The 27,604-nt window shown below is 40.4% G+C and overlaps 2 protein-coding genes across 4 annotated transcripts in view; one reads left to right on the top strand and one right to left on the bottom strand.

The window, feature by feature from the left end:
* Nucleotides 1-8,764, bottom strand: part of HDLBP (high density lipoprotein binding protein) — a 55,514-nt gene extending 46,750 nt beyond the window's left edge. For both annotated transcript variants that reach the window (XM_035133377.3, XM_035133376.3), the window contains exon 1: nucleotides 8,702-8,764. The gene's annotated coding sequence lies outside the window, so the exon portion shown is untranslated. The remainder of the gene's footprint in view (nucleotides 1-8,701) is intronic.
* Nucleotides 8,765-9,081: 317 nt separating this feature from the next.
* On the top strand, nucleotides 9,082-25,673 carry SEPTIN2 (septin 2). 2 transcript variants are annotated; one of them, XM_035133381.3, is made up of 13 exons: nucleotides 9,082-9,144; nucleotides 11,247-11,274; nucleotides 13,664-13,787; nucleotides 15,185-15,271; nucleotides 16,328-16,451; nucleotides 17,358-17,492; nucleotides 17,629-17,746; nucleotides 18,659-18,760; nucleotides 19,054-19,199; nucleotides 19,622-19,705; nucleotides 20,802-20,859; nucleotides 21,895-22,007; nucleotides 22,717-25,673. In XM_035133381.3, exons 2-12 carry the CDS (start codon nucleotides 11,266-11,268, stop codon nucleotides 21,997-21,999), a joined length of 1,092 nt encoding a protein of 363 aa, XP_034989272.1. In that variant the 5' UTR covers nucleotides 9,082-9,144; nucleotides 11,247-11,265; the 3' UTR covers nucleotides 22,000-22,007; nucleotides 22,717-25,673. The 2 variants fall into 2 exon arrangements, with proteins under 2 accessions (XP_034989272.1, XP_088526913.1); XM_088670787.1 differs by having other exon boundaries at nucleotides 9,082-9,443.
* Nucleotides 25,674-27,604: the final 1,931 nt, after the last annotated feature.

Here is a 27,604-nt window from a genome sequence, read left to right as displayed (position 1 = left end):
TTTCTCAGTCCCTTCAGTATCGTCTGCAGATTTTATAAGCATGTTGCCTGCTCTGTCCAAGTCTTGCAGAAGATCCTGGAACACTGCCAGGACATGGTTTGATCTCTCTTTATAGTCTGATATTGATCCACATGTTGCAAACCTTGCATTCACTAGCTAAACAAATAGGTGCCCAATTCTCTCTATGTAATACAGAGTCTGTGGCCTGATTCACATTACCTAGTACAGCGTTTCTCAACCACTGTTCCGCGGCACACTAGTGTGCCGCGAGATGCTGGCTGGTGTGCCGCGACGTGCGGCGATGAGAAGGGCGATTTGCATTGTCACGTGCCTGGCGGCCGCCAATAATAAGCACTGACCCGCCGGAAAGCAATATTTCTCCTCCTCTTTCCCAAAGCTCAATGCAAACGAGCCTGGCGGCCGCCAATACACGCCAAACCCACCGGAAAGCAATATTTGGCAAGTGTTTCTTACAGTCATAATTATAATATAGGGCGGCACAGAGTTAATTTTTTAAACTTTTTTAATGGTGGTGAAACACTGACCTAGTATTACCAAAATATATTGTTCTTGGATATTTATTGCAAATTGTCAGCAGGGAGAGTGCTTAACAATGGGTCTAACTTAGCTTGGAATGGCATGGATGTAAATAAATCCATGAAAGAGCAAAGTGGCTGCAAACTGCTCTTTAGGAGCCCACACATTTGCATGGTCCCGGTAAGCCATAGTTTGGCTTACCGTATCATGTGAATGAGGCTGGTATCAACCTGTCTTTTAACCTAGACAACATACCTTGAGGTTTCTGGAATAATGTAATGAAAGGCCAGGGCTGTCATTTTAAGCACGTTTAAGGAATAAATCCATTAATTACACCTGCTTAAAATAAAACATGTCTCTCCCGCGTCAGTTTTTACAGCCCCAGCAAGCACTGTAACTCTGCAACAGTTTGAGTTTATTCCCGAAGGTGCACCCTTCTATTGTCTCCCAAGACGGACAGATGCCAACATCAAAAGAATCATATTACATGTCAAAAGACACACTGCACTAGTCCAGATGCATATCAGCTGCATTTTAATTTGTTCAGAAAATACGATGTTATGACAAAAAAATCAGAAAGAACAAATCTGTGTTCAGACTAGTAAAACAGTCAAATACTGTATCACTGTGCTGAGCAGCAACTTTTTATTGTGGTCAGTCTTCCCTATTCACTCAGGTTCACAGCTTTGAGTCACTCAGGAAGAAAGAAAAGGTTAGGAATTAAGTGATATAAAGACAACCACTTACACGAGACCAACTCGCTGTGTGACCACGTATATGCATGGTGCTGGGAAATCAATAAACAAATAAATAGATTCAAGCCTGGAAATGGCGGGGGAGAGCTGGAGAGTTATCGTGGCTTTCGAGGACGCCCTTTCCAGAGCCCGAAGAAAATGTCAGTGAGGTGACTAGTGCCACAGGTGGGCTTAGTTTAGGCTGCTCAGCCTCCCCACCTAACAGCTGACATGTGGGGTAGTGCAACAGCAGCCAACACTTTTCCACACATCCTCTAACCTCCAGCAAGCCACAAAGCTTCAATTCTATTTCTGGATATTTTTGGATCCAGTATTTTTTATATGGATTGGAGAAAGAGTGGCAGAGAGGGCATTTAAAGGGTGCTCCCTATTTAGGCAATTTTCACTTATGTGCATGGGGTCCCAGAACGTAACCCCCACGTAAGGGGGAGCCTGTATTGCCTTTCATAGAGCTTGGTTCACAGTACATAATAATAATAATAATAATAATAATAATAATAATAATAATAATAATAGATACCCCGCCCATCTGGCTGGGTTTCCCCAGCCACTCTGGGTGGCTTCCAACCGAATATTAAAAACAGTACAGCATCAAACATTAAAAACTTCCCTAAACAGGGCCGCCTTCAGTTGTCTTCTAAATGTAAAATAGTTGTTTATTGCCTTGACATCTGCTGGGAGGGTGTTCCACAGGGTGGGTGCCACTATCGAGAAGGCCCTCTGTCTGGTTCCCTGTACCCTCACTTCTCGCAATGAGGGAACCGCCAGAAGGCTGGATCTCAGTGTCCGGGCTGAATGGTGGGGGTGGAGACGCTCCTTCAGGTATACAGGACCGAGGCCGTTTAGGGCTTTAAAGATCAGTACCAACACTTTGAATTGTGCTCAGAAACGTACTGGGAGCCAGTGTAGATCTCTCGGGACCGGTGTTATGTGGTCCCGGCGGCCACTCCCAGTCACTAGTTTAGCTGCCGCATTCTGGATTAATTGCAGTTTCCAGGTCACCTTCAATGGTAGCCCCACATAGAGCGCATTGCAGTAGTCCAAGCAGGAGATAACCAGAGCATGCACCACTCTGGCGAGACCGTCTGCGGATGTGCCCTTTCTCTTCCATATGCTAAAGCAAAATCCTCAAGTATAGAAAAATTCTCTAATATCAAATATAGTTAAATGTAATCAAAATAAGTTGTGCTTAGAACCTTGCCATATCTCCTTCAAGAAGTACAGTGGAACCTTGGTTCCCGAATAGCTTAGTTGCCAAACAAATCAGCTCCCGAACGCCGCAAACCCAGAAGTAAGTGTTCTGGTTTGCAAACGTTTTTCGGAAGCCGAATGTCCAACGCAGCTTCCGCTTGAGGGCAGGAAGCTCCTGGAGCCAATTGGAAGCTGCGTCTTGGTTTTCGAATGTTTTCAGGAGTCAAACAGACTCCCAGAATGGATTAAGTTCGAGAACCAAGGGACCACTGTACTCTCACTGCTAGACTACCACCATCCGGCTAGTAATAAGCTCCTCAGAATGTGGTGTGAATTCTTTTAACTGATTCACATAGTACAATCATCTTCAACTGGAAAAGTGTTTCAGAATTCTTCCTGTCCAGCCTCAATGGCCGAGGTCACTATGTCTATAAATGTCAAAACACACGAGAAGGAAGGAAAGTGCAGCATTCTGACTCTAGACAATGTTGCATCTCCATATTCACTTAAAAAAAAAGTATTTTCAAGTAGGTTTTACTGAAATACAAACATGAATTTTTTTTTAAAAAAGTAGTATTAGTAATCATCATGAGTATAGTGTTTTCAAGCGTTCAAAGTGCTTAGCATGTGTTATTCCTCTCCTGCCTTTTAAAGTTTGCAATTATGAGAGAAAGTGTGGGCTGGATGTGCAACCATACCACTAGGGTCTTAAACGTATGCTGGTCCACACTGAAAACAGAACACTCTTGAGACCCATGTTGTTGCACTGAGGGGCTCTTCCATGCTACTTCGCAGGAACTGCCTTCTCCACCTTGGCTTTTAACAATTTTAACATTAAAAGCCAAGCAGAATATAACTTCCTTTCCACATAACTGCCCCTACAACAGCAATCCATAATCTTTCATGAGAATCAGATATTCTCTTGAACCTCTCCAGGCATTTCTCAGCCAGATCTCCATTTCACTGTGTTTCCTTGCAATGTTTTCCCTAAACGTGTTGCAACATTCTACAGAATAAACCACACAATCACATGTACTGCTAATAGATTGTCTGCAGCAAGATTAAATCTATCAACAGTATAACAGACTACTAGATCTCATTCTCGTCTGTGCAAAAAAAAAACACCCTGACATTTAAGCAGATATTTTACATCCTTCAAAATATACAGTTGCAATATGAGATGTGACTTAACATGCCACCAACTCCATGCTGGAGATAAAATATATTCTGGAAGGGTTCCACTGCATCCCATTGTTTTCTGCTCCTAATGTAGGAATTTCTGGTTGTATTAACATGTCACAGCATGACTTCAACAGGAATTAAAGTTTCCAAATGGGGGAGGACAGCTTGTCATAACTTGCACCTCCCCCACACATCAAGATCAGACATATCCTGTAGGAGGATAAAGAAGAAATTTCAGGGGAGGCAAAAGGTCTGCCTTGACCTGCTTACCCTCCCTTTGGATAAAACAGCTTCAGTAAGACTGATTTGCCATTGTTCGCTCACGTTTTCTCCTCACAGGAAAAGCTGTTTATAGTATGCCCTCACCATTCTGAGATTATTAGGATGACACAAGAAGACTCAAGCAAGTGAGCTTACAAGAGGCACAACACCTTTTTAGTAGGGAGGGGAAAGAGAAAACAGGTCTGCATTGTGGAGTCACAAAAAGCAAAACTTTGCAATGAGTAGTTTCACATAGGCCCTTTAAAAATCAATGTTTATTTCTTAATGGCCGGTCAAAAGAACGTAAAAACAATTCTATTAAGTGTACCAAATAGAAATCAATTTCTGTTACTAATTTTGGAAGAACAGGATTATCCCACAGCTATCCAAGAAGGATGTCTAACCCATTCCAACTATTCCCAGAAACAAAAATGGCCAGAAAGCATTCATCACATATCCTAATACATGATGTCTTCAAAGAGTGAAGGGATGGTTTACTATTCAGGAAGCCATTACCCCTACTAACATTAATCATAACACATCAAGCCTCTTGTCTGTAACATCATGTTGGGCTGACTATAGCATTCTTCAGATTGAAAATGATTATTAAAGTTCTCAAAGAACTGGTTGTCTGTATCGGGGTCCGAACCTTGTGACACATGGGGAACATATTCGAGATTCCAATGCCTAAAGAATGTGGCAGCTTGAATCAAAATGGGACTAAACATTATTAATTTGCTAATCAAGGTCAAAAGTAAAAGCCAAAGGTCAATGAATAAATGTTAACCTGAACTCAATCCATTTTGAAATGTTATGGTATTATGGAATCTATGTTCTCATATAGCTACACATGCTTACCTGGTCATTTTGATTTCTGTGGTTGTTTTCTGTTAGCCTGGGATTATCATTGTCTTACAAATCAATGAATTTCATCTGAAAAAAATTCACTTGCCTCTTCTGGTGCCACTTCAAATGGATTCTGAAAACTTTCTTATATACAGAGGCAGCTATGGTGCTACTTGGAGGCCAGAAGAAACAATGAAGCTGGTGTATATTTGCAGGGGAAGCACAGGACAGCGGCAGTAGATGGTGTCCTCCCTCGGGACAATGAGAAACAGTGAAGGGCTGAAGGAAAAAGCCAGGAGGGTAGCAGCAGTAGCCAAGCAGCTTGGGAGCTGCCCTGAAAGAGTTTGGGGGCCACCTGCAGCTCAGGAGCCACAGGCTGGCGACCCCTGGTCTACATATAAGACCTGGGGTCTTATATTTATCTAATCTTGCAAAACTTGTTTCTGGTAGTCTCAAATAATTTAGATTTGTAGGCATCCATATGAACAATATGATGGTATGATTAATTTATTCATTCAAGGAATCTGTGACCATAAAGATGGCTAAGAGTTTGTAATTACATTTGAAGATATAATGCTGCATGATAATACCATCAGTGACTAGAGCTATCTCATCGAGTTTTCCCCCAACCTGGTGCCCTCCAAATGTCTTTCACTATAACTCCCATCATCCCTGGCCTTTGGTGATACTTGCAGGACTAACAATGTTTAGGTCTAACAATCTTTGGAGGGCACCAGATTGGGGAAGGCTGGGTTCAAGCTTGCATAACTCCACTTGCCAACTCACTGCAGGCCCTCTGGCATACAGGACACTCAGCACAAGATTCCCACCTGACAGTTTTCACTTGTGCTGCAGTTTGGAGAAAAATAACAGGGATTTCTTCTGAGGAGATATTCCTGCCATATGCGTTCTCCATATGCCACTGCAAATGAAATAAGTTCTCACTTTTCTTTTGGGTGAAAGTCTGAAGCCTTGGGAGAAGGGAGGGATTGGCCAGACATCAAAGCTGGTTCATTAGCCAAGTCAACATTTGTGGACCTCTGCCACGTTTGATGGTGATTTCACCATAAAGCTGCAATTCAATACAAATTTATCTACAATCTGGATCTATTAGCTTACTTGTGCTCAGTATGATTTAACTGCTCAATATGAACTGTGTAAGTGTGTTGTTTCAAGTGATATGAAAACTTTCATACAATGTACATACACCTTTCACCCACAATATTCATTGGTAGCTGGAAGTTAAATATCTGTACACCAAACTTACCCAATAAGTATCTCAAGGGAAAGGAAATTTTCCAAATAGGGAAGCTAAGAACTGCTTCTGTCGTTAAACTGATCAACCACATTCAGAGGGTCATACTTCGTATTTTGTCCATGCACACAATTCCTTCACACCTTCCTTTATGGCTTCAGCAATCAAGTGATGGAGTCTCTTAACTATGGTTAATCATTTCAACAAAGTCAGGAAATTCTGGCTATTAACTTCAGTAACTATGAGTTACTAGCCTGGCTTGTTCAAAAGCTGGTAATCACAGTTTCCTGGTACAGATGAAATGGGAAACCAAGATTAATCAGTGAGACTTCCTAGTTTGATTACTCACACCACAAAGGGAGGAGTGAAGGGGATGTGTACATGAAAAAGGCTTGTCCATATCTCAGCTTATTAAACTGAGATAAAATCATCCCAACTAGGCCATTATCTAAGCAATCTTAGTATTAGAGTGGTTCCTTCATTTGAGATGTTTATGGATTTTATCTGCATTGCTTAAGAGAAGTGAAAAGCTACAAGGGACAAAAAAAGCATATATACCGGTGTATATATATATTTTAAAATGGCTGTCTCTCAGCATTCTTCAAAAAGTTATAAGACAATAGTTGAATACCATCTATCTGACCAGGAAGAATACAGAATTATTTTTTAAAAAAACACCATAATTCACCATGTAAAAGTAAAGGCACCCCTGACCATTAAGTCCAGTCGCGGACAACTCTGGGGTTGCGGCGCTCATCTCACTTTACTGGCTGAGGAAGCAGGAGCACAACTTCCGGGTCATGTGGCCAGCATGACTAAGCCGCTTCTGGCGAAACTACAGCAGCGAACGAAAACGCCGTTTATCTTCCCGCCTATTTATCTACTTGCACTTTGACGTGCTTTCAAACTGCTAGGTTGGCAGGAGCTGGGACCGAGCGACGGAAGCTCACCCTGTCACAGGGATTCGAACCACCAACCTTCTGTTCGGCAAGCCCTAGGCTCTGTGGTTTAGACCATACTAGATACAAGTTTTTAAAAAAATAAAATATTGTTAAATGTGCATGTTGTATTTTGAGTATGTGAAGAGCCCAGTTCCTTGCATGTTTGAAATCTACATTCTGTTGGTAGTGGAGACAACAGAGTGACAGAGAATAGGAACAGAACTGGAACTGGTAGCAAGAAAGAAGTGGAAGCAAATGCTGTCACACATTTAGGCTTCATTGAGGAAGAATGCAAGTAGGGGATATGACTGCAGACCAAACTTTAGCAGTGTATGTCAACCAAGGATTAAGAATGAAATTCTAAATAGTTATTCAGAAGAAAGCTGTGATTCAGCCAGTAAAACTTACTTCTGAGTAAGAAACACAGGATTGTGTTGAATGTCCCATCATGCAAAACAAGAATCACTTTGAAGTAAATTTGCAGGGGATTAGCAACTGAATCTGCATTTTCTGTTAGTCACTAACCTGATTTGAAGAGTTCCATTTCAAGCTCTTCATATTTTGCTGCCATCACACCAACTCAAATTCTGCAAATGGTTATTTTGCAGTTCATACCAGTTCCTAATCATTTATGAATAAGTTAAATAATTCTTGTCTAATTACAGAGCCTTGGAAGTTTCTACCTTTGGTGCAAAAATATTCTGCTTATTTCTACTCTTCTGCATCTATCCTTTTATTCATTAGTAAGCTACCAATTCATAACATGCAAACCCAGGACTGCTAATATGTTGTCTTGCTGCAGTGCACTCCTATGCATGGCTACTCTAAAGTAAGTCCTGCAGAGTTCAATGAGACTTATTTTCAGATATGTATAACAAAAAAAATCTTAAATAAATGTTATAAAAAGATATAATAAAATCTGTACAGTGGCAAATGGGGAAGCTATTGTAGCCTGGGTCGACATCAAATTCACAAAAGCAGCTGGCCTTTGTAATTTAAGCACAGCACAAAACCGAGATGAAGGGCTTTTCAAAGCCAGAGATGTGTCAGCCTGGCAGAAAATAGTATGAACAAGTGCTAAATTCTCCATTGTATAGGTTTCAGTAGTCCATGAACATAACATGGTCACCAGGTGCAAAGGAGAGCAGGGCTTCTATACATTACCAGTACCTTAATATATGGCATTTGCTAGGTAGTTGTCATGAAGGGATGAGGAAAGACACCATCCCTTTTGTGAGAATTGTATCTGGCCACCCTAAGCTATAGTAGGGAACATTTTACACACATGATTTTGCTTCTGTGGGAGTGGAAAAAGCGAGCCCGAGATCACTTATAGTTTTCACGGCATGCAATGAATTACTGACTGAATTAAGAGACACGCGCAAGGTTCACCGTTCGGAACAGAATACTGTACGAAGGAATGCAAAAGAACCCCCATAGCTGGTCACCTCTAGAATATCCCCCTACGACCTCTCATTCTCGCACTCTCTATGGTACTGGGCAAGTGACACCACGTGCCCTTCAGCAGCCAATTGAAATTGAAGACACATAGAGTTACTAATGAGGGTTAATCGGAGCTCCCGTGCGTGCAGGCCCTGTTCCGGTAATGTGATCTCGCAATAGCCACAAAACCCTCATAAAAAGAAAGGTCAAACTAGAAAATTGCTCCGTGTATACCTTTACCGCTCCACGCTTTACGTTATGGCTGGACTGCGGGAGGCATACGTTCTTACCTCGCATGGGCTCGCAGCACAGCTATGCCGAATACGAAGGACCAGCCGCCATCTTGGTAAAGGAAAGGGGTTGTGCGTGACCCGCCAAGATAAAGGGGAAAACTCCTCCCCCATCCTTGCCCTCGGGTATCACTATAGCAACTGGGGGAGGTGGGGCTGAGCGAGCAAGTATTGGCTGAGTCGCGCACGCGCCTTTGTTACTACCCCACCCCCACCCCGGATGCTTTTGTCGCGTGCGAAGGCTGGGCCGCGGGCGGGGGCGCTTTTCGCGAAGAGGGTTGTCTTTGCCTCACGCTGCGGATGGAGACGGGTTAAAGACACAGGCCGCGGGGGTGGTGGGAAGGCACCAGCGCGCATGCGCCGCGGAACTCCGTGAAGCGGTTGGGCGGGTTCGAAGATTTGCGGCGGCGGTTTAGCAAGCGAGGACGGGGCGCGGCTGCCAGGTGAGGCGTTGCCCGTGAGCCTCTTTGGGGCTGGGCAACCGCGGGGGATGGTGGCCACGGGCTCTTTCCCTCAGCGCGCGCCCGTGTGCGTTTGTGTGGCCCACTGGGAGCCGCTGCCTGTCTCTCTGTGAGGGGGGGGGACCTCGCTTTTCAGGCGGGAAAGACCCCGCCCCCGTCCCCTCGCCATCCCTTGCTCTGGATTCAGCCCCTCCGCTGCCTCCCGGGCAGCGTTTTCGCCACAAAATGCAGGGCAGCGGATGGGAGCAGGGAAGAGCGGACTGGAGGAAATCGGGAAAGGGGTGTGTGGGGAGGAAATGGGTTGCGACTGACGCTGTTTCTCCGCCGCCCAAAAGGCAGATGGTTCAGCAGGTTTTGCTGACTGCAAACGTGACTTATCCACAAAAACGCATCGAGGAAGGGGGCCCTCAAAAACACTTGCGATTACTGTATTGTAGGGTGTGGGTGTGTGGACTAGATGACCCTCGGGTGTTCCTTCCCACGCTACCATTCTGAGACAGTAAAGCACAGGATGGCGAGGGAGGAAAATCGCTTGTGAATTGGGAAGGGTTCATAACTCCGGTGGGTGTTTCTCCTCCAAGAGAGGCGGGGGCGCATTGAGCTCGAAAGTGGAGGATTTCAAAAATGCCATTGCGGAGAAGAACAGCACAGCTGTGTTCGCTCTGTATAGCGACAGATTTCCGGTTGGAGGTTGGGGATGTGTCGTGTGTGCTGAAAGAGCAGGAGTGACGTGTTGGGTGGGCCTTCTAGGGGGGAGTTTGCAGAGGATATATGCGATACTCGCTTATGGAGGGGGAGTCTTGATTACGTTCCCCCGACTCCTGCATCTATTTGGATAACTTCCTCAGCGCTTATACTGCAAAGTTGAATTACGAGCGAAATGAAAATTCTCCCCCAACAATAGCTCTCTACTTGTACATTTATACAGTGGTACCTCGGTTTATGAACACAATTGGTTCCGGAAGTCTGTTCATAAACTGAAGCGAACTTTCCCATTGAAAGTAATGGAAAGTGGATTAATCCGTTCCAGACGGTCCGCGGAGTAACCGTTCATAAACTGAAGCGAACTTTTCCATTGAAAGTAATGGAAAGTGGATTAATCTGTTCCAGACGGGTCCGCGAAGTACTTAAACTGAAGCGTTCATAAACTGAAACATGGGTGTAATTGGTTCCGGAAGTCTGTTCATAAACTGAAGCGTTCATAAACTGAAGCGAACTTTCCCATTAAAAGTAATGGAAAGTGAATTAATCCGTTCCAGATGGGTCCGCGGTGTTCATAAACCGAAAATTCATAAACCGAGGTGTTCATAAACCGAGGTGTTCATAAACCGAGGTTCCACTGTATGTGCATGTATAACCTATAGGGGCAGAACCTAGGTTGAGGACATGCTGGGTGGAAAGCTCTTGGGGCCCACATTCCAGTCGTGGGCGGGTTCAGCTCCATACAGAATTCTGATGTCCACAGAGAGCTATTTCCTATTGAAACAGGCATATGCAGTATTTAATTATTAGGAATTCCACTCGGATTTCACTTTCCTATTCCGCAGGATATTATTGATGTCGGTGCTTAAGTCACAACCTCAAAATGTGTTCCCAGAATTACTCTCAAGCATGTAGATATGACATAAAATTACTAACTTTTCCCATTTGATCATTTTCTTTTATTATAGAAGATGTCAGTTTGGCTGTTGCTAATAATTTACCCGTTCATGTATGTTTGGTATTTATGTTACTTCCAGCATTAATCATATCATGACCTAGTGGTTACTATCTAGCTAGTCAATTCTTGATAGATGATCTTTTGTGGAGGTTAAAAGAGAGAACGCACTACCTTTTCAGTTAAGGTTTTATTTTCCTCCAGTACTGTTTTAGTACAGGGTCATGTACTAACCACATGGTTGACATCTCTTCAGTTTTTGCCATTTTACCAAAATGTCTTTCACTTGCTCTTTTTCACAGAAATTTAATAAGATTTTATTAATTTTAAACAATTTTCTGTGTGTGTTTTTCAAATTTTGTATAATCTCTCAAATGCCTGTTTTTAAATATGTCAGATTAAAACTGATCTCTCTCCCCCCCCCCAGATTCTTCACCTCCATAAACATGTCCAAGGTAAGATGTGCCTTTGCTCATAACTATTATGATGGTTTGTTCTTTGCAGGCAATAAACACTTAATTGATACTGGTGTGCTAAATTAACTAAGTAAAGGTAAAGGGACCCCTGACCATTAGGTCCAGTCGTGACCAACTCTGGGGTTGCGAGCTCATCTTGAATTATTGGCCGAGGGAGCCGGCGTATAGCTTCCAGGTCATGTGGCCAGCATGACAAAGCCGCTTCTGGCAAACCAGAGCAGCACATGGAAACGCAGTTTACCTTCCCGCTGTAGCGGTTCCTATTTATCTACTTGCATTTTGACGTGCTTTCGAACTGCTAGGTTGGCAGGAGCTGGGACCAAGCAACGGGAGCTCACCCCGTCACAGGGATTCGAACTACCGACCTTCTGATCAGCAAGCCCTAGGCTCAGTGGTTTAACCACAGCGCCACGTGGGTCCAAAATTAACTAATAAAGGAATATAATCACATTGCTTTTATACTCTCTAAAAAATCTCCATGTTAATCCATGTTAGGTGATGGATTGGATGGATTTTTAAAAATACTACTTCCACCTCTATGGAAATAAGAAGTCATGTTCTCTCCCACAGTCTTTTTGTCATTTAGTACTGTTTCTATTTATTATTTTTAATTGTTATTTCCAATACTTATATGTCACTTTTCACCATAAATTTTCTCAAAGCAGGTTACAGGACAATAAATAAAGCAGTGGATAAGTCAAATAATATGCTGCCTTAAAACTATAGAAACCACAGGTAAACAGAAAATAGGCCTAATAAAATTTACTTTAAAGCCTTTATCAAGCACCTGAATTTCAACAGGGAGGGTGCCTGTCTGATCTTAGCCAAGGTGAAGTTGCAAAGAGCTGATTGCACAGCTCCTGGTGGACATGAGCTGCACATCTGAGCCATGTGGGGGTTGACGAACAAAACATCCCCAAAGATCTCTCTGATCAAACAGATATAAAGAATCGGGCACTCCTTAAGGTATCTTAGACCAAAAGGTCAGTAACCTTTAACTTGGCCTAGTAACATATTGGCAGTCAATGCAGGATTTTAAGCACTCGAGGTATGTGCTGACAGTAGTCTTTCCCCACCAAAAGTCTAGCTGTATAACTTTACACCTGGAACTTCCAGACCAAGCGCAAAGGTAGCACCACGTAGACTGCATTTGCAATAATCAAGGCTTGAAGTTACCAGTACATGAATCATCATGGCCAGGCTATCCTTAGCCAATAATGGCCATAGTTTACATACCATCTGTAGTTAAGCCTCAAGTGAGAGAGATGGATTCAGGAGCATCCACAAACTACAAACCTGTTCTTTCAGTCTGAGTGCAACCCCCAGCCTGAGAAAGCAACTGGCCATTTTCCCAGACAGGGGAACCACTCACTCACAGTGCCTCCAATGTCCGGGGTTCAGACTCAGTTTATCTTCAACCTCTTCTAACTCATGTTATGGAGAAATAGAGCTACAGTACATGTCACCAGTGTACTGATTATGCTTTGTCCCAGAACTCGTAATAGTTGCTCCTAACAGCAGCATATACGGTAGAAGCTAAGCAGCAATGGCAAGAAGATTGTGCCCTGTGGTACACAATAGCACAAGGATCATGGGACTGAGACACAATCCCCCAGTGTTATTTTCTGGGCAGAGCCCTACAGGTAGGAATAGAACCACTAAAAAAGTGCCCCAAAAACTATCCAACAGAGCTAGTCCAGGAAGATGCTGTAGCCAACAGTATCAAAAACTGCTGAGAGCCCTAGAAGCAGGAACAGATGCACTCCCTCTGTCCTGTGTCTGGGCCAAGCACTCCTTCCTCCTTTTGGCTTGAAAATCCTGGCTATATCAGTCTTGGGAATCAGAGGCGTACCTAGGGCCTAGCAAAACCTGCCCCTTCTTGGGAGCGCAGAAATCGGATATCAGATTATGGAGTGTGTGACGTATATGTGTGTGTGGCAATGTGATGCTACTGTCTTGGTGAGATCAAATGCAGGAAAAGCTTCCTGTCCTCTGCAGTAAAGTAATAGTTCCGAGTGGGTGAGGGGAGGTGCCAACACAGCTCCTTACCAAGGGTGCAAGGCACCCTAGGTACACCTGTGTTGGGAATTCTGTCTTAAAACAAGCCAGAGTTTGTTAACAACAAAGAGGGGCAAGGGGAAGGGTTTCGGCCCTGATATTTATTTCTGTTGTAATAAACTGTGGTGTAAGAAGCCTGGAATGATTTTTTTGAGCCAGGCCAGACTCCACAATTGGAGTCAGGAGGAAGGAACGATCAAAGGAGGTCTAGAGTGGGTAGCTTTTCCAGTAACAATTTTCCCACCTCAAAATAGGAGAATGTAATAGTATATACACTAATAATCTTAGTTTTACGTTATTTTCTTTTCAGCAACAGCCTGCTGAAAAGTTTACAAATCCAGAAACTCCTGGTTATGTTGGATTTGCAAACCTTCCAAACCAGGTTCATCGGAAGTCTGTGAAAAAAGGCTTTGAGTTCACCCTTATGGTGGTTGGTAAGATCAATTTTTATTTTAATAAAGTAGAATTTAGTGATTATTCAAATTTTCATTTTTGAAGGTCCTGTATATACATTATATCTGAAGTAATCATTATTCTCAAGAACTAGCAGGTATAAATCTGAACCTATTAAAGAATCTGTAACTCAGTTACAGAATATTGTGCCAGCTTCCATTGCTTAAATCTTTTTTTAAGGTTCTCTGATAGCAGGATTCAGAAATGCCTCTTGGGAAGTCACTTCCAATCAGAGTACAGTACTTGCCTGCTTATTATTGCCTCTCATTATTAAAATGCAGTTTTGTATGCGAAAAATCTGAAAAAATAAACTTTGAAGACATATTTCAAGATTCTTATAATACATGGGCTTCAAAGCTCTAGTGGCAGAAACTAGTAACACATTTAGGACCTGCTCCCTAAAATGTAGTGGATTTCAGGAACCGTTCTGTGTGTGTTGTGGCCATATGTCAAAGATGCTGCAAAATGGCCTAAGTGTTGCTGCTCCATAAAACAGATTTTCTATCTATATTCTCTGTGAGTAGTTACCATCATTATGACATGTGAGCTCAGAAGTCAGTCCCATTCTTTTCAGTGTACCATCATACATTAGTGATGTTCCAATAATCAGGAGGTAATATTTTCTCTAAACCTGTTTATTATTATTATTATTATTTAATTACTGTACAATTATTTTGCTACCAAACTTGCATAAATCAAGTAAAATTAGGAAATCAGGAAAGTTGATCATGCAACATCTGGGTAACCCATTCAATGCTCTAGCACATGAAAGAATAAACAGCTAATGTGGGATTTCAGATAAAATTGTCCAAACACTTGTAAAGATTATTATAGTGATGCTAACCTGCAATGCAAATTAGATCCGTGTCGCCATCTGAAACAATGCTACCTTCCATTCCAAGACCTTCCATAGTTAATTATTTATTTAAAAGATTTATGCCCTGCTCCTCATTGATACTCTTAACAGGGCAGGATACCAAGATAACATTACACAAAAAATTGCACACATTTTTGCCATATGCAAATTAGTAATCTGTTTTGCTGGTTGTTTGGAGTTCCCAAAAATAAGTCTGGAAACACACACAAGTATTAAGATGTCTGATAGGCAGAATGTCAAGATGTGAAGCTTTCCTCACAACTGGGTTTCTCCCAGAAAGAGCTTGTTCCTACATGCAGGGAACACTGAAAATAATTGTCACAATACTAACTTATTTAGAAGGTGTGCTTTGTAAGCCTGAAGAATATTAACTGTTCATTGTCTGTTGCCAAGTTTGGAATGAAATAGGTAACAATACACAATAGTGAAAAGTCCAACCTTCTGCTGACCCATTAATATGTAACACTTTATTACGGTTTTTTTTTCCATGTTGATTCATAGGTGAATCTGGCTTGGGAAAATCTACTCTAATAAACAGCCTGTTCTTAACAGATCTCTATCCAGAAAGAATAATCCCAGGAGCAGCTGGTAAACATGATTTTTTTGTGTCTTCTGTTTTTGAATCTTATTAAACACTTAATTTGTTTGAGCCGGGATTGAGGGGGGGGGCTTTTAGTCATGGGTGCTTAATGCAGTTTTGTTTGAGGTTAAGTGCCTTGTTCCTTACTCCATGTGGTCTCAAAAATACACAAAGCTTTTTGCAGACTTCTGAGCAGTTGAAAACAATTTCATAAAAGCCACTTGGCTGGTTTGAACATAATATTAAGCTGTAGTTTAGCATGAATGAGATAAGGCAGGTCCTGGGCTCATGTCCTCTTCCTTTCCTCCCTCTCTGGTGCAGCATCAAGGAGCTTAGAATTTTTCTTTCAGCGTAGTTTGAATTCAGCACAGTTTAGGGTTGAGGCATAACACTGAATTTTATCTAAAACAACCCAGTCCCTTCACAGCCACTCTCAAGGGTATAGGGCATGAATCCAATGCTCACTGTGACTCATCCTCATAACCTTATGGTTAAGCTGGACATGTGAACAACACCACTGTTTCTGACACAATAATCCTAGATGAAGGCTCTTACTTTTTTATAGTAAATCATTTATAATTGTTTCCTTTGATCTTTCCCCTTTTTGATCTTTTAAAAATACTGATAAAGTTCAGAAGTCAGAATGCAATGCAGTATTCCTGGTGAGAGAGTTATTCCTCATTTCCTAACTATTTTAGCCTTGTTTCTTTTGCCCTTCCTTTGTATCTTGTAGTTTGAGTCTATTGCTTTTGACACTTGCATATATTTGCTCAACAGAAAACCTTCCTTGTTGGGCTCATAGCAAATTGTGATCAAGGCCATATAGATTGGTCTGTTTTAGGGTGGGGGAGCAGATGTCTTTCCTTTTGTGCCAGAAGGCCTTGGGAACTTTAAACTCTTTCAACTACAATATAACCAATAATTAAAAATGCAGATTATTTTGATGTTTGTGGCTCAGCTGTAGTTTAGCTAGATGCAGTTACTGTTAATTCTTGATCTTGCTTCAAAGGCTCTTGATCTTGCCCTCAGCCATCCTCTGAGATCAAATTTTGTTGCCTTTCCAGAGAAAATTGAAAGGACTGTGCAGATTGAAGCTTCAACAGTTGAAATTGAGGAAAGGGGTGTAAAGCTCCGTCTAACTGTGGTAGATACACCAGGATATGGTGATGCCATCAATTGCCGAGATTGGTATGTTATATACTTGTCCATAGGTCAAAAATATGCACTCAAAGATGTTGAGTTCTTGAATTCATTAATTGGCTTGTTGGCAACTTAATTTCCTTTGATATATTTTGAATAAATTATCACTTGCTGAACTATTATTCCTGTATGTATTGGTTAGTGTATTTAGCATGGGTTCCCCCCCCCCCCAACCACTTTGTGATCAAATCTGGAAAATGCAGTATATAAATCTACTGACTGACTATATGTAATAGGTCTGTTTGGGGCACGCACTGAAAAACTTAATTGTGATCAGGACCTCCATTTTCTCCCACTCCACCAAGTCCTTTTTCAAAACCTGATTTCATTCTGTAAGTAATGTCTTGCAGCCTCATAGTGCAGCATGCTGTGTTGAGACAGCTTCTACTTCTGTTCTTTAGCATCTGTTGGCTGGAAATATTGTGTTTCTGTTTGTGCTCATTGCCAATTCCACAGTTCAGTGTGCATCTCTTCATCATTCCCTATCTTTCTTGGACCTCTGTCGTATAAGCATAAGATTGCATTTAAGGGTGTTCCTCAGCTGATGGTAAATCTTCCCTTCATGCAACAGAGCAGGAATCACTTGCCAGTGCTCCCCTGCCCCCCCAAAAAAAAATCATCAGGAGGATACGTCAGCCCTCTTTCAACCTTACCATCAACTGAGCAATACATTTGGATACCACCCAGAGTGTCATATTTGGTAGATATACATATTTTGTTTAAATGTATACACACACACGTACATGTGTACTTTTTTGGCGTGCCTTTAAAGTACTATTAATAGCTTCATTCCTTTTTGATACTGCTCTTTCTAAATAATTGCTTGATTTGGCATAAGCAACTATTGCTCAGCATTGCAGAAAAGGGGTGTTTACGTAAGTGTGATATTTTAAGTTTCAGGACCATTATATCCTATATTGATGAGCAGTTTGAGCGTTACCTTCATGATGAGAGTGGTTTGAACAGACGGCATATTGTAGACAATAGAGTTCACTGCTGCTTCTATTTCATTTCACCATTTGGTCATGGGTATGTATTGCAGTACTTGTAGATTTGTAGTAAAAAAAATCTTTTATACAGTGGCCTAATCTTTATGCATAATATCATGCTTTTTATTTTTAAAAAACTATGTATATAACTGAAAATTCTACATTACTATTTTTAGACTTAAGCCCTTGGATGTTGAGTTCATGAAAGCCATACACAACAAAGTGAATATTGTGCCTGTAATTGCAAAAGCCGATACTCTTACTCTGAAGGAGCGAGAAAGACTGAAGAAAAGAGTAAGTTTTGGCAAACTTTCAACTGTAGTTTTTCGTGTCCTGTTGAATCTTACTCCAAGGAAAGCTTTAACGTTCAGTAGCTGTTTGGAGGTCATGGATGGATGCAGTGGTGGGAAAGCCCTATTGCACCTCTGCCCAGCTTTAGCAAGTGCATTCTATGGGTGAACTGCCCCAAATCTGTAGAGTTCAAGGAGGCTACAGTCTGGTATATGAAATTACAAAACAATGGTAGGATAAGTCAAGCATGCAAAGTCAAAGACATGACAGGGTCAGGCATGAGTAATCAGTTGAAGTCCAAAACATCCAGGGTCAGCATCAGGAGGAATCAGGAGTCAGCAGCCAAGGAGATCTAGTTTAGGCAAGATAATTCAGGGAGCTAGAGATCTGTGCTGTTCCAGCAGTTAAGAAGCTCAAAGTAAGGGATGATACAGGCCAGCTGCTGGTCTTTAAGGGTATCCTTATTCCCAACTTGGGGTTTTACTTCCAAGTTACAAGGTGACTTAGGGCTCTCAGAAACACACTTCATTGTGGGTCTGTGGCCTGGACTTGAATCTTCAGACGCTTGAGCTCTTGAGGACAAGGGCTTTCTCGGTAGTGGTGCCCTCCCTGTGGAATGCCCTCCTGTCAGATGTCAAGGAAATAAACAACTATCCGACTTTTAGAAGACATCTGAAGGCAGCCCTGTTTAGGGAAGCTTTTAATGTTTGAAGTTTTATTGTGTTTTTAATGTTCTGTTGAAAGCCACCCCGAGTGACTGGGGAAACCCAGCCAGATGGGTGGGGTATTGTTGTTCTTGCTGTTGTTTTTGTTGTTTTATTGTCACACTTCAAGTCAGGGCTGGGCATAACAGCCTGCAGCCTTTGGAGCCCATATGCCTTTGTTTTTTGTTTAATTTTTTTTTGTTATGCTCAGATTCTGGATGAAATTGAAGAACATAGTATCAAGATATATCACTTGCCTGATGCTGAATCAGATGAGGATGAGGACTTTAAAGAACAGACCAGGCTTCTGAAGGTAAAGCCTGTATCAGTGGTGGAGAAACAGTGATGCATTGAATGGATCAGATGGTGTATGTCCTCCTCTTTATAGACTGTTGCTAGTTGTCCTCACGTTGTAAATGAAACACCTTCAGATAAGATTTGTCCTCTGTTGCAGTTCAGCTACACAACTTATGCTCCTAAGCATAAGTCTAATAAAGTAATTGACCACTTCATTTGAATGCTTGAGATGGTGGTGATTGCTACGGAACTACTTGCATCGGAAAGTACCATATGGTTATAACATACTTTTATCCTGTTCAATTTCAGACCAGCATTCCATTTTGTGTAGTGGGATCCAATCAGCTGATTGAGGCCAAAGGCAAAAAGGTTAGAGGTCGCCTCTATCCTTGGGGAGTTGTTGAAGTGGAGAATCCAGAGCATAATGATTTCTTGAAGCTAAGAACCATGCTAATGTAAGCATGTTACTTTTACTTCATTACTTTATCTGTTGTTACTTCATATTCCCCACATAAACATTCAACAAGAACTTTTAAGGAGAATTAGTATATCTCCCTGATTTTTAACAGAATTAAAATAATTTCAGGGGGCAGAAGTGTTCAGAATCATCACTCTCTAAACGCTATACCACTTGGCAATTCTAGAAATAATATTGCCAGAAATTTTGCCGTTAGATTTGACTTTTGGCTTGGTACAGGTCTGTGTCCAGAATGATTTCCCCCCTACCGAACATAAAAGCACAGTCCTCAGACTCTCCCAGCCTTTCCTACTCCCCAACCTTTCCCTCACACTGCGTATTTTTGCCAGAATTCCTTCACATCCATTCTAGCTCTTGGTCACAAACTATATATAGCATTGTGCTTCATTGTTTTTCCAGCACTCACATGCAGGACCTCCAGGAAGTTACTCAAGATCTTCACTATGAAAATTTCCGTTCTGAAAGACTTAAAAAAGGTGGCAGGTTGGTACCTCTTCTTTGTGTCTGCAGTTCCATTGAATTGCATTGATGTCTGGTGGTGATCATTCAGAATGAGGGGAGGGTAGTTAAACCGGTTTACTATTTTTTTCAGTCATCATGCTTGGAAGTAAAATATATATGTATATTAATTGGTAGCTTGTACCCCCTGTGGATTGTATTAAGATTTTTACATGAAAGTTAATTTCATAAGTTGGGCCTGGTAACGTAGGCAATTTAGACCAACCCCCCCCCTTCTCAATGTTAGAGTATCCCCACTAGCATACTCATTGGGAGCCCCATGTGAGCTGCTTTCAACATTCAAAACTGAGGAGTGGATACCCGTTAATGTTTTTTTCTGCTTGTTACATTCTGTGATGATATTGCTATCCCTGGCTGAACAGATCTTGATTTTTAAATTGTTAGATTTCACTCCGTTTCCTCAACTACAGTATCATGTAGAAAAATAACATGAGACTAAACTGTTCTTTATATATGAAGATGTGTTTCATTGCTCAAATCATTTGATTCCTGGAAACTTTTTTAATCTATGGCTCCTGTGTAAAGGTATTATGTGCATAATGAGATGCTTTCCATGTACATCTCAAGCCTTATCCCAGTGAATCTGACCTGTATTGTGCTCTGTTTTCTTTCTTTCTTTCTTTTTTACTGTTTTGATTTTCAAAATATTGGATGGTTGACAGTAAAATTGCAAGTACAGGAAAAATCTTCACTGGCTCATTGAAACAGAAATCTATGGGTTGTATCCAATGAATGTGTACGATTGGCACAAGAATTTCCACCTGCACAACTGAACTTCATCTCCCTCATTTTGCACCCCCTGCAGTTCCCCAAATCCATTCTGGGGGTTGCAGCATCCTCCAGAGCAGATTTGGGGAGAGCCTGAGGAGAGGGAGAGGAAGACCCATTGTGCATTCAGAAGTTCTAGTGCGGAAGCAACTACTTTGTTGGGTGTTATATGTATAGGTGTGGCTCATTTCCAAATTAAATTATTTGTTCTGAATAGATACTTTTCTTTCAAAAAGATCTAATAAAAAGCTATTTCTCTGTCTAATTGTTCCTCCTCCTTCCCTGTATATAGGAAGGTTGAAGATGAAGAAGTTAACAAAGACCAAATCTTGCTGGAAAAGGAAGCTGAAGTAAGGATTTTATTTTTACTTAAAATACATCGAATACCTCACAATTGATGTTTTTCTTTTATTTCTGTGTTCTCTTGAAAGGACAAAGGCAGCCACATTTCCACTGAAGCCCAGATATATAGTACCCATGGAAGACCTATTTGGTTCTCTGCACCAGACAGAAGATTAATATCTTGCCAGAGGGTTGGGGAATGCTCTTATCAGAAGAGAAGGTTTACTGGTGCCTCAAAGTCCAGTAAATCTTGTACTTTGTCCAGTGCTTACTGTTCACTACACTTTGTTTAGTGGTGAAACAAGTGCAAAGAATCAATCTTAACTATGGTTTGTTGGAGAGAGAAAAACTTCAGTTGATGAAGCTAGCTTATTTCAGCTAAGCACTGCTAAAATTAACTTCCGTTAAGGGTTCAAATGCCATGCTCAGCTGTAGTTAACATGAAGCATAAAAAGAATCTTCCAATCTCCCCATGGCCAAGCCAGAGGTGAAGTAGGAGGAAAATTAGTCTGGAGTTCACTGCAACTCATTCTCATTAAACCATGGCCTAGTGATCTGTTTGAGCATAGCTAATCTGTCTAGCAATTTTCATTTTAGAATGTCCATGGATGAACACTGCAAGTTTCCCATCTTGCTCTTTTAATGCTAAATTAAATATTTGTTTTATTTGTGCACTCTGTTCAGACACAAACATTAGAAATTGTGATTCCAAAAAACAAAAATGAAACCTTCATTATTTCAGCTTTAATAGAAATTGCAGCCACAAGCTTTCATTTGTACATTTCAAATTAACTAAGGCTGTGGTCCTATGTACATTTAATTGTGATTAAATAGCACTGAGTTCAATGGATTTTAATCATTTGGCTACCTGTTAAATGCATGCTTTTTATTTTTTGAGACTATGAGTACCATAGTCTGTTGTAATGAGGAAGGAAGAAGAAAGCAGTTTGTTATACTCACTTTTGCAAAACAACAACAACATCTGCAGAAGAGCCATATTTTCATAATGGAAACAGGTTAAAGATTGTATCATTTTCTTCTAGCTCCGTCGGATGCAAGAGATGATTGCAAGAATGCAAGCGCAGATGCAGATGCAGAGGCATGGTGGAGAAGGGGACAGTGATGGCATCCATGGGCACAAAGTTTAAATTATTTGGTAAGAAACATTTTAATAGAAAAGCCATTATTTGTAAAATACTGCTATGCAAGAAAAGCAGTGTTGTGTGTCTTAAATACACATTTTGACTTCTGGATCAGTCTGTGTGTAGTTAATTTCTACACAATTTTCTTGTGTTGGTGTGCATATGATTCTTTCTGAAACACTGGCTATCCCTGCTCTAGACAAAGCCTATGTAGTGCCCTCCAGATATTGTTGAACTGCAGTTCCCATCATTCCTGATCATTGGCCATGCTGGCTGAAGCTGGTGATGGTTGCAGTCCAGCAGCACCTGGATAGCCGCCATGGGCTGCAGTGTCAGAAATTTGGTCGTTCTAAGTTAGCCTTAGGGTTGATAGCCACAGCTTTAGTCTTTTTAAAAATTGGTTCACTCAAGCAGGAATAGTGAAAATGGTGGAAGAAACCTGCCTGACAGGAATTTACATGGTAAAAGAAACCAGTACTATAGCTTACAACTTTTTAGTGGAGAACTATAGTAGTGTCATTTGATGGCATAAAACACAGATATAACATACGTGCCACTCTTACTTTTAAAAGCAAGACTTGTAGCAAGAGTCTTACTTTGAACATTGCTTCTCCATAGATTCATGGTTGAGAAGCTGTTTCAAAATTCATATTTGCACTACAGCTCAATTTCAAAATGTAAATTAAATAACAGTTGTGCCTTTTAATATTTTCATTTTGGCAGATACCTTCATGAATTGGAGCCATTTGAGACTTGTGACACAGTGGTGTATTTTGGGAGGAGAGATGCTTATCCTGCTGTGACTTGGGAGGTCCATTCACATTCAATGTGCAACTGTATTGTCATTTCTGTAATGCCTCATTTGAAAACAACTTAAGACATGGTCAATATTTTAATGTTATGGTGTAATGTGATAGTTTTTTTTTAAAAAAACTTTGGTTACTACTCTTTTACTAAGCTGATTTTACTACACTGGCTACAAAGATATATATACTTCCTAGCTAATATTTTTCATCTGACTATGGATTACTACCACTATTTTGGGTTTGTTTTTTGCACTGAAGGAATCAACTGATCATGATAACAATCCTGAGGTCCAAAGTCCGCATATGAGCTTTGAATTTCCTCCACAGCCTTCCCTGATACCCTAGTGTGGCTAATGTGCACACAGTTTTAAGACTACTTTAAACCACCATCCCCACAAGTATCATATAGTTATAATGCTCACATGAAGGATCAGTGCTGGGAGCTTTTGCTGGAGAAGACTGTGACTAAAGCCTTGAGTGAACTTTTGGTCCTTGGGATGCAGTTCTTTGCATGTAGCTGTTCCAGTAACAATGTAAGTGACAAAATGGAATTCTTCAGTGCCATTTTTTCTTATATTTAGTAGCATATAGAACTCTGTGCCTGTATCACTCCTGCACTGCCCTACCTTTCTAAGGTTTATAGTCATTTTTTCAAGTACATGAACCTTTTGTGTTTTTATCTTAAGAAAAACCAATATAGTTTTTAAAGGCATTGTGCAGTTTAGAAAGCGAGTCTTACAATATTTCAGGGACTTTGTGTTTAAAGAGGTCAAATATTTTTAAAAGTAGCATGATATACATGATATACATGATATACATATATACATGATACACATCCTTTTAGTCTTCACCTTAAGGAACAACAGGAACTCAGGGGTGAATCTGTAGGTTGTGTGCTGACATCCTGCTCTTGGTTGCTTTCACACCCCGATTCTGATAATCTGATATATTTCATGTCCTTATACTGTAATTTGACAGAGTGTTAAGGAGAACAGAGGAAATCTATTGTTCTTACATGGGTCTACAGATAATGACAGGTCAAGCTGAAGATGTATATACAGAATAAGCCTGGGACCAGCAAGTTGCAATAATTTTGATTATTAAAAGTAAAGCAGGGAAATGCCCCATGTGAACTTGGTGGCTTATTTTGACAATTCTGTAGAAATAGATATTTGCAGTTAAAAAAATGAAGTGATCCTACTTAATCATTAAATTGCATTTTCCCTTTATTCTAGAGGTAAGATAATTGCCCTAAGAAAACAGATGCTTGTTCTTGAAGCAAGGTTTATTTACTTGGTTTTTGGTAATGGTAACAAGATCTTACTCTCAGCTTAGTTTTTCTTGCTTATGTGAAGGAACATTGAAATTGAAAAATGTATGCAAGAGAGGTGCAAAAGGGAAAAATCTCATAGTATGCTACTGGCTTTCTTTAAAAAAAAAAAAGGCCTGTTTTGGGCTCTATTTGACATACTGCTCAATTCAGCCATTGCTATTGCAGCTTATATTGTTACTAAACAGTTCACCCATTGCCAAAAGGCTGAATGTGGATATTGTCATGACACCGTTTCTAATCATTATACAGTATATACTTTCCCTTTAACTCTGATCTGTTACGATGTTATCTAAACTGTTACTTAAAACTCCACATAAACAAGTTAAAATCCCAGATCATAATAATAGGATTTGTGAATATAATTTGTAAGAAAAGTAAGAGGAAATGTAGAAGCCTAGGGCTAAACCCAGAGCAGCCCTTCATGCAAGGGGCTGTGTGGCAGAGGACTCCACATAGAGGTGAAGACATTTTTGCTGATTTTTCCCCTTCCATGCCACCCCCTATGTTCTAGAGCCCCTCCCACCAACTCTTCAAAGTAGATGTTCAGATTGTAGGAGGTGGTGAAGGGGGAATTGGTGCAAATTGCCACCACCCCTTTCCCCCGACCCTTCCTTTCCCCCTGAAATTTGTTAGCAGTGCCATTCAGAGGTCTGGATCTAACCCAGAATGTACAGTACATATCCTAAGTAGAAGCAACAAAACCTGTTTTAAAATATTCTAGGAAACTGTTTTACTAAAATGTGATCATAATGAAACAAAGTTTAGTTTGGTATCTCTTTTTTCCTCTTCCAAAGTAGCAACTAAAATCTCTTTGTGTCCTATAGAGCATGGTTGTATTATATGTGCTTACATAAATATTATTGGGGTTAAATTATTCTACTTATTTTGAACACACTTCGAGGGACTTTATTTTGCCAAGAACATGTTCACACAATATCTGTGTTTTATATAAGAGGTTACTACAATAATAAACCATACAGCACTGAGATGGTAATTTTCCAGTATTAGAAGAGTTGTGAAAATGTAGTGTGTGCCAAATAACTAGCATAAACCTAACATTTTATTATAAATACATTTGTTTTCATTAAATAATCTATGAAATTCTTCCAGACGTTCATCTGCATGTGTTTGTTGGTTACTTTGATTAGAACCTCATTACATATTAAGGTTTTACCTGTGGAATTGTATTTTAAAATGTCTTGGCTTTTTATGATCACTTGTAACCGTCCAAACTGCGAAATTTTAGTTACTAAATAGTTATTAAAAATTTGTTTGATTCTTTTTATTAAAAATTGAGCATCTTTAGAGCTGTGACTGTTTTGAAGCGAGCTTAAAAAATTCAGTCTGCAGAACTTCAGAACCCATTTCTTTAAGAAAAGTAACAGTTACAATTTTACAAGTATATTAATACACTTTTTATTGATTTTTCTAAAATATTTGAATATTCAAAGGGCTAATTTTTGTATGACAATATTAACATATAATTTTTCCTGTACTCTTTAACACTAGCCAAGACTATTAATAAAAATAATAAACCATAATGTGTGTGTCTCCTTAATTCATTGGATAAGTTAAGAATGAACAAATGCTGGTATGAAACATGTAAAATTGTTTTGCTGCTTAAGATAAGCTTCTGTAAATAGCCCGTGACAGTGTGAAATAAAATAACTTGTGCTCAGTACTTAAAAGCATTTCTCTGAATAGAGAGATGTAAAAAATGGAGTCTCTCTCAAGGATTGGTATTGGGACCTGTGCTTCTTAACTAGTTCATAAAGGATCTAGAGTTAGGGATGAGCAGTTCCAGATTTGCTGGTGATACTAAACTGTTCAGGGTTGTTAAAAAGATTGTGAAGAGCACCAAAAGGACTTGCTTAAACTGAGTGAATGGGTGCTAAAATGGCAAATGGAATTATCGGTAAATGTAAACAAGGGTAAAGTGGTGCATGGGGGGGGGGGGAATATGTGCTCATGGGGTTTAAACTAGCAGTGAATAGTCAGTACACCTCAAAAGGCATAGAGTTGCAAAAGGTTCATCAAAATCATTAAGAGGATAAAGCAGCTCCCCGTTAGGAAAGGTTGCAGCAATTGAGACTGTTTAGTTTAGAAAAGTTTATAGGGTTATGCATGGCATGGAGAAAGTGGATAGAGAAAGTTTCTTCCTCTTATGATATCCAGGAAGCTGAATGTTTAAAAAGACAGTACTTCATGCAGCTCATAGTTGAACTATGGAGTACACACTCAAAAGAAACAGTAATGACCACCAACTTGAAAGGCTTTAAAATAGAATTGGGACAAATTCATTGAGTGTCAGGCCATCAGTGGAAATAAATTAAAAAAATGTCCAGTTGCACCTTAGAGACCAACTAAGTTTGTTCTGGGTATAAGCTTTCGTGTGCATGCACACTTTTTCAGATACTACTTCGTCAGGGTATTGACATCAAATTTGGATAAGGATCTGGTCCACTGGTCAAATCAGATTCCCCATCCTGCCTTTACTGCAGCCAAGCCCTCTCACTCTCTAGTTTTAACAGTAAATAAAGGTGGTAGCTTTCGGTGGAGGTATCAAGGACAAACTTAAAATGGAAATTAATGGGAGCCTTTCTCAATTATATTGCCTGGACCTAGGGATCTGCCTAAGCAGACAGCCCATGAACATTAAAGGGTGCATGTTTTGTGGTGCTTGAGATTTAAAGGAACACAAATGAAAAACAAGTTTTTCAGAGCATAAACAGCAGCTGATATGACCAATATTTCTGATCCTGGAGGTGGTTTATGAATCAGTGTTCCTTTATACCTTCCTGCCTCAAAGATCTGTTTTCCTTCAAGCACCCTGACCAAAATTTATGAAGATTTATAATATTTAGTATCTCATCTGGAAAGTGTTTAGTTTCTAATTTAATAATTTTTTTATTATCAAAAGTTGGGGGGTGGAATTGGCAAAGCTGTGTATTTCAGTGAACTCCGTTTGTACAGAATCTCATGACTCAATTAAAAACTCTAGAAAATAATTATAGGGCAATCCTGTATCTGCTTCCTGAAAAGTATGCCCCAGTATATGTCATGGGGCTTAATCCCAAATAAAATACTGTACACTAAACTGCTGCCTGAATAAATTAAATATATGATATATAATAGGCATGTCCAACAGGTAGATCGTGATCTACCGGTAGATCACTGGATGTCTGTGGTAGATCACTGGTAGATCATTGGCTCCCCCCCCAAGAAGCTGAACAACTGTGGCTCCCCTAAAAAAAAAAAACCTCAACATTTTACCTCCCTGAAAAAACTCAACAACTTGGACCCGACTCGCCTTCCTCCTTAAAAAAAGCTCAACAACTGACCTGGACCCCAAAAAATGGGGCAGATCACTGCCAGTTTTTAACTCTGTGAGTAGATCACAGTCTCTTGGGAGTTGGCCACCCCTGAAAGGGGTTTTGCAAAAAACTTCAAAACTGATTTATGAACTTTAGTA

Source organism: Zootoca vivipara, chromosome 5 (genome assembly GCF_965207765.1).
Source record: "Zootoca vivipara chromosome 5, rZooViv2.hap1.1, whole genome shotgun sequence".
Classification (NCBI taxonomy): Eukaryota; Metazoa; Chordata; class Lepidosauria; order Squamata; family Lacertidae; genus Zootoca; species Zootoca vivipara.
The sequence above is the reverse complement of the archived record's forward strand: the minus strand, read 5'-3'. Positions and strand labels throughout refer to the sequence as shown.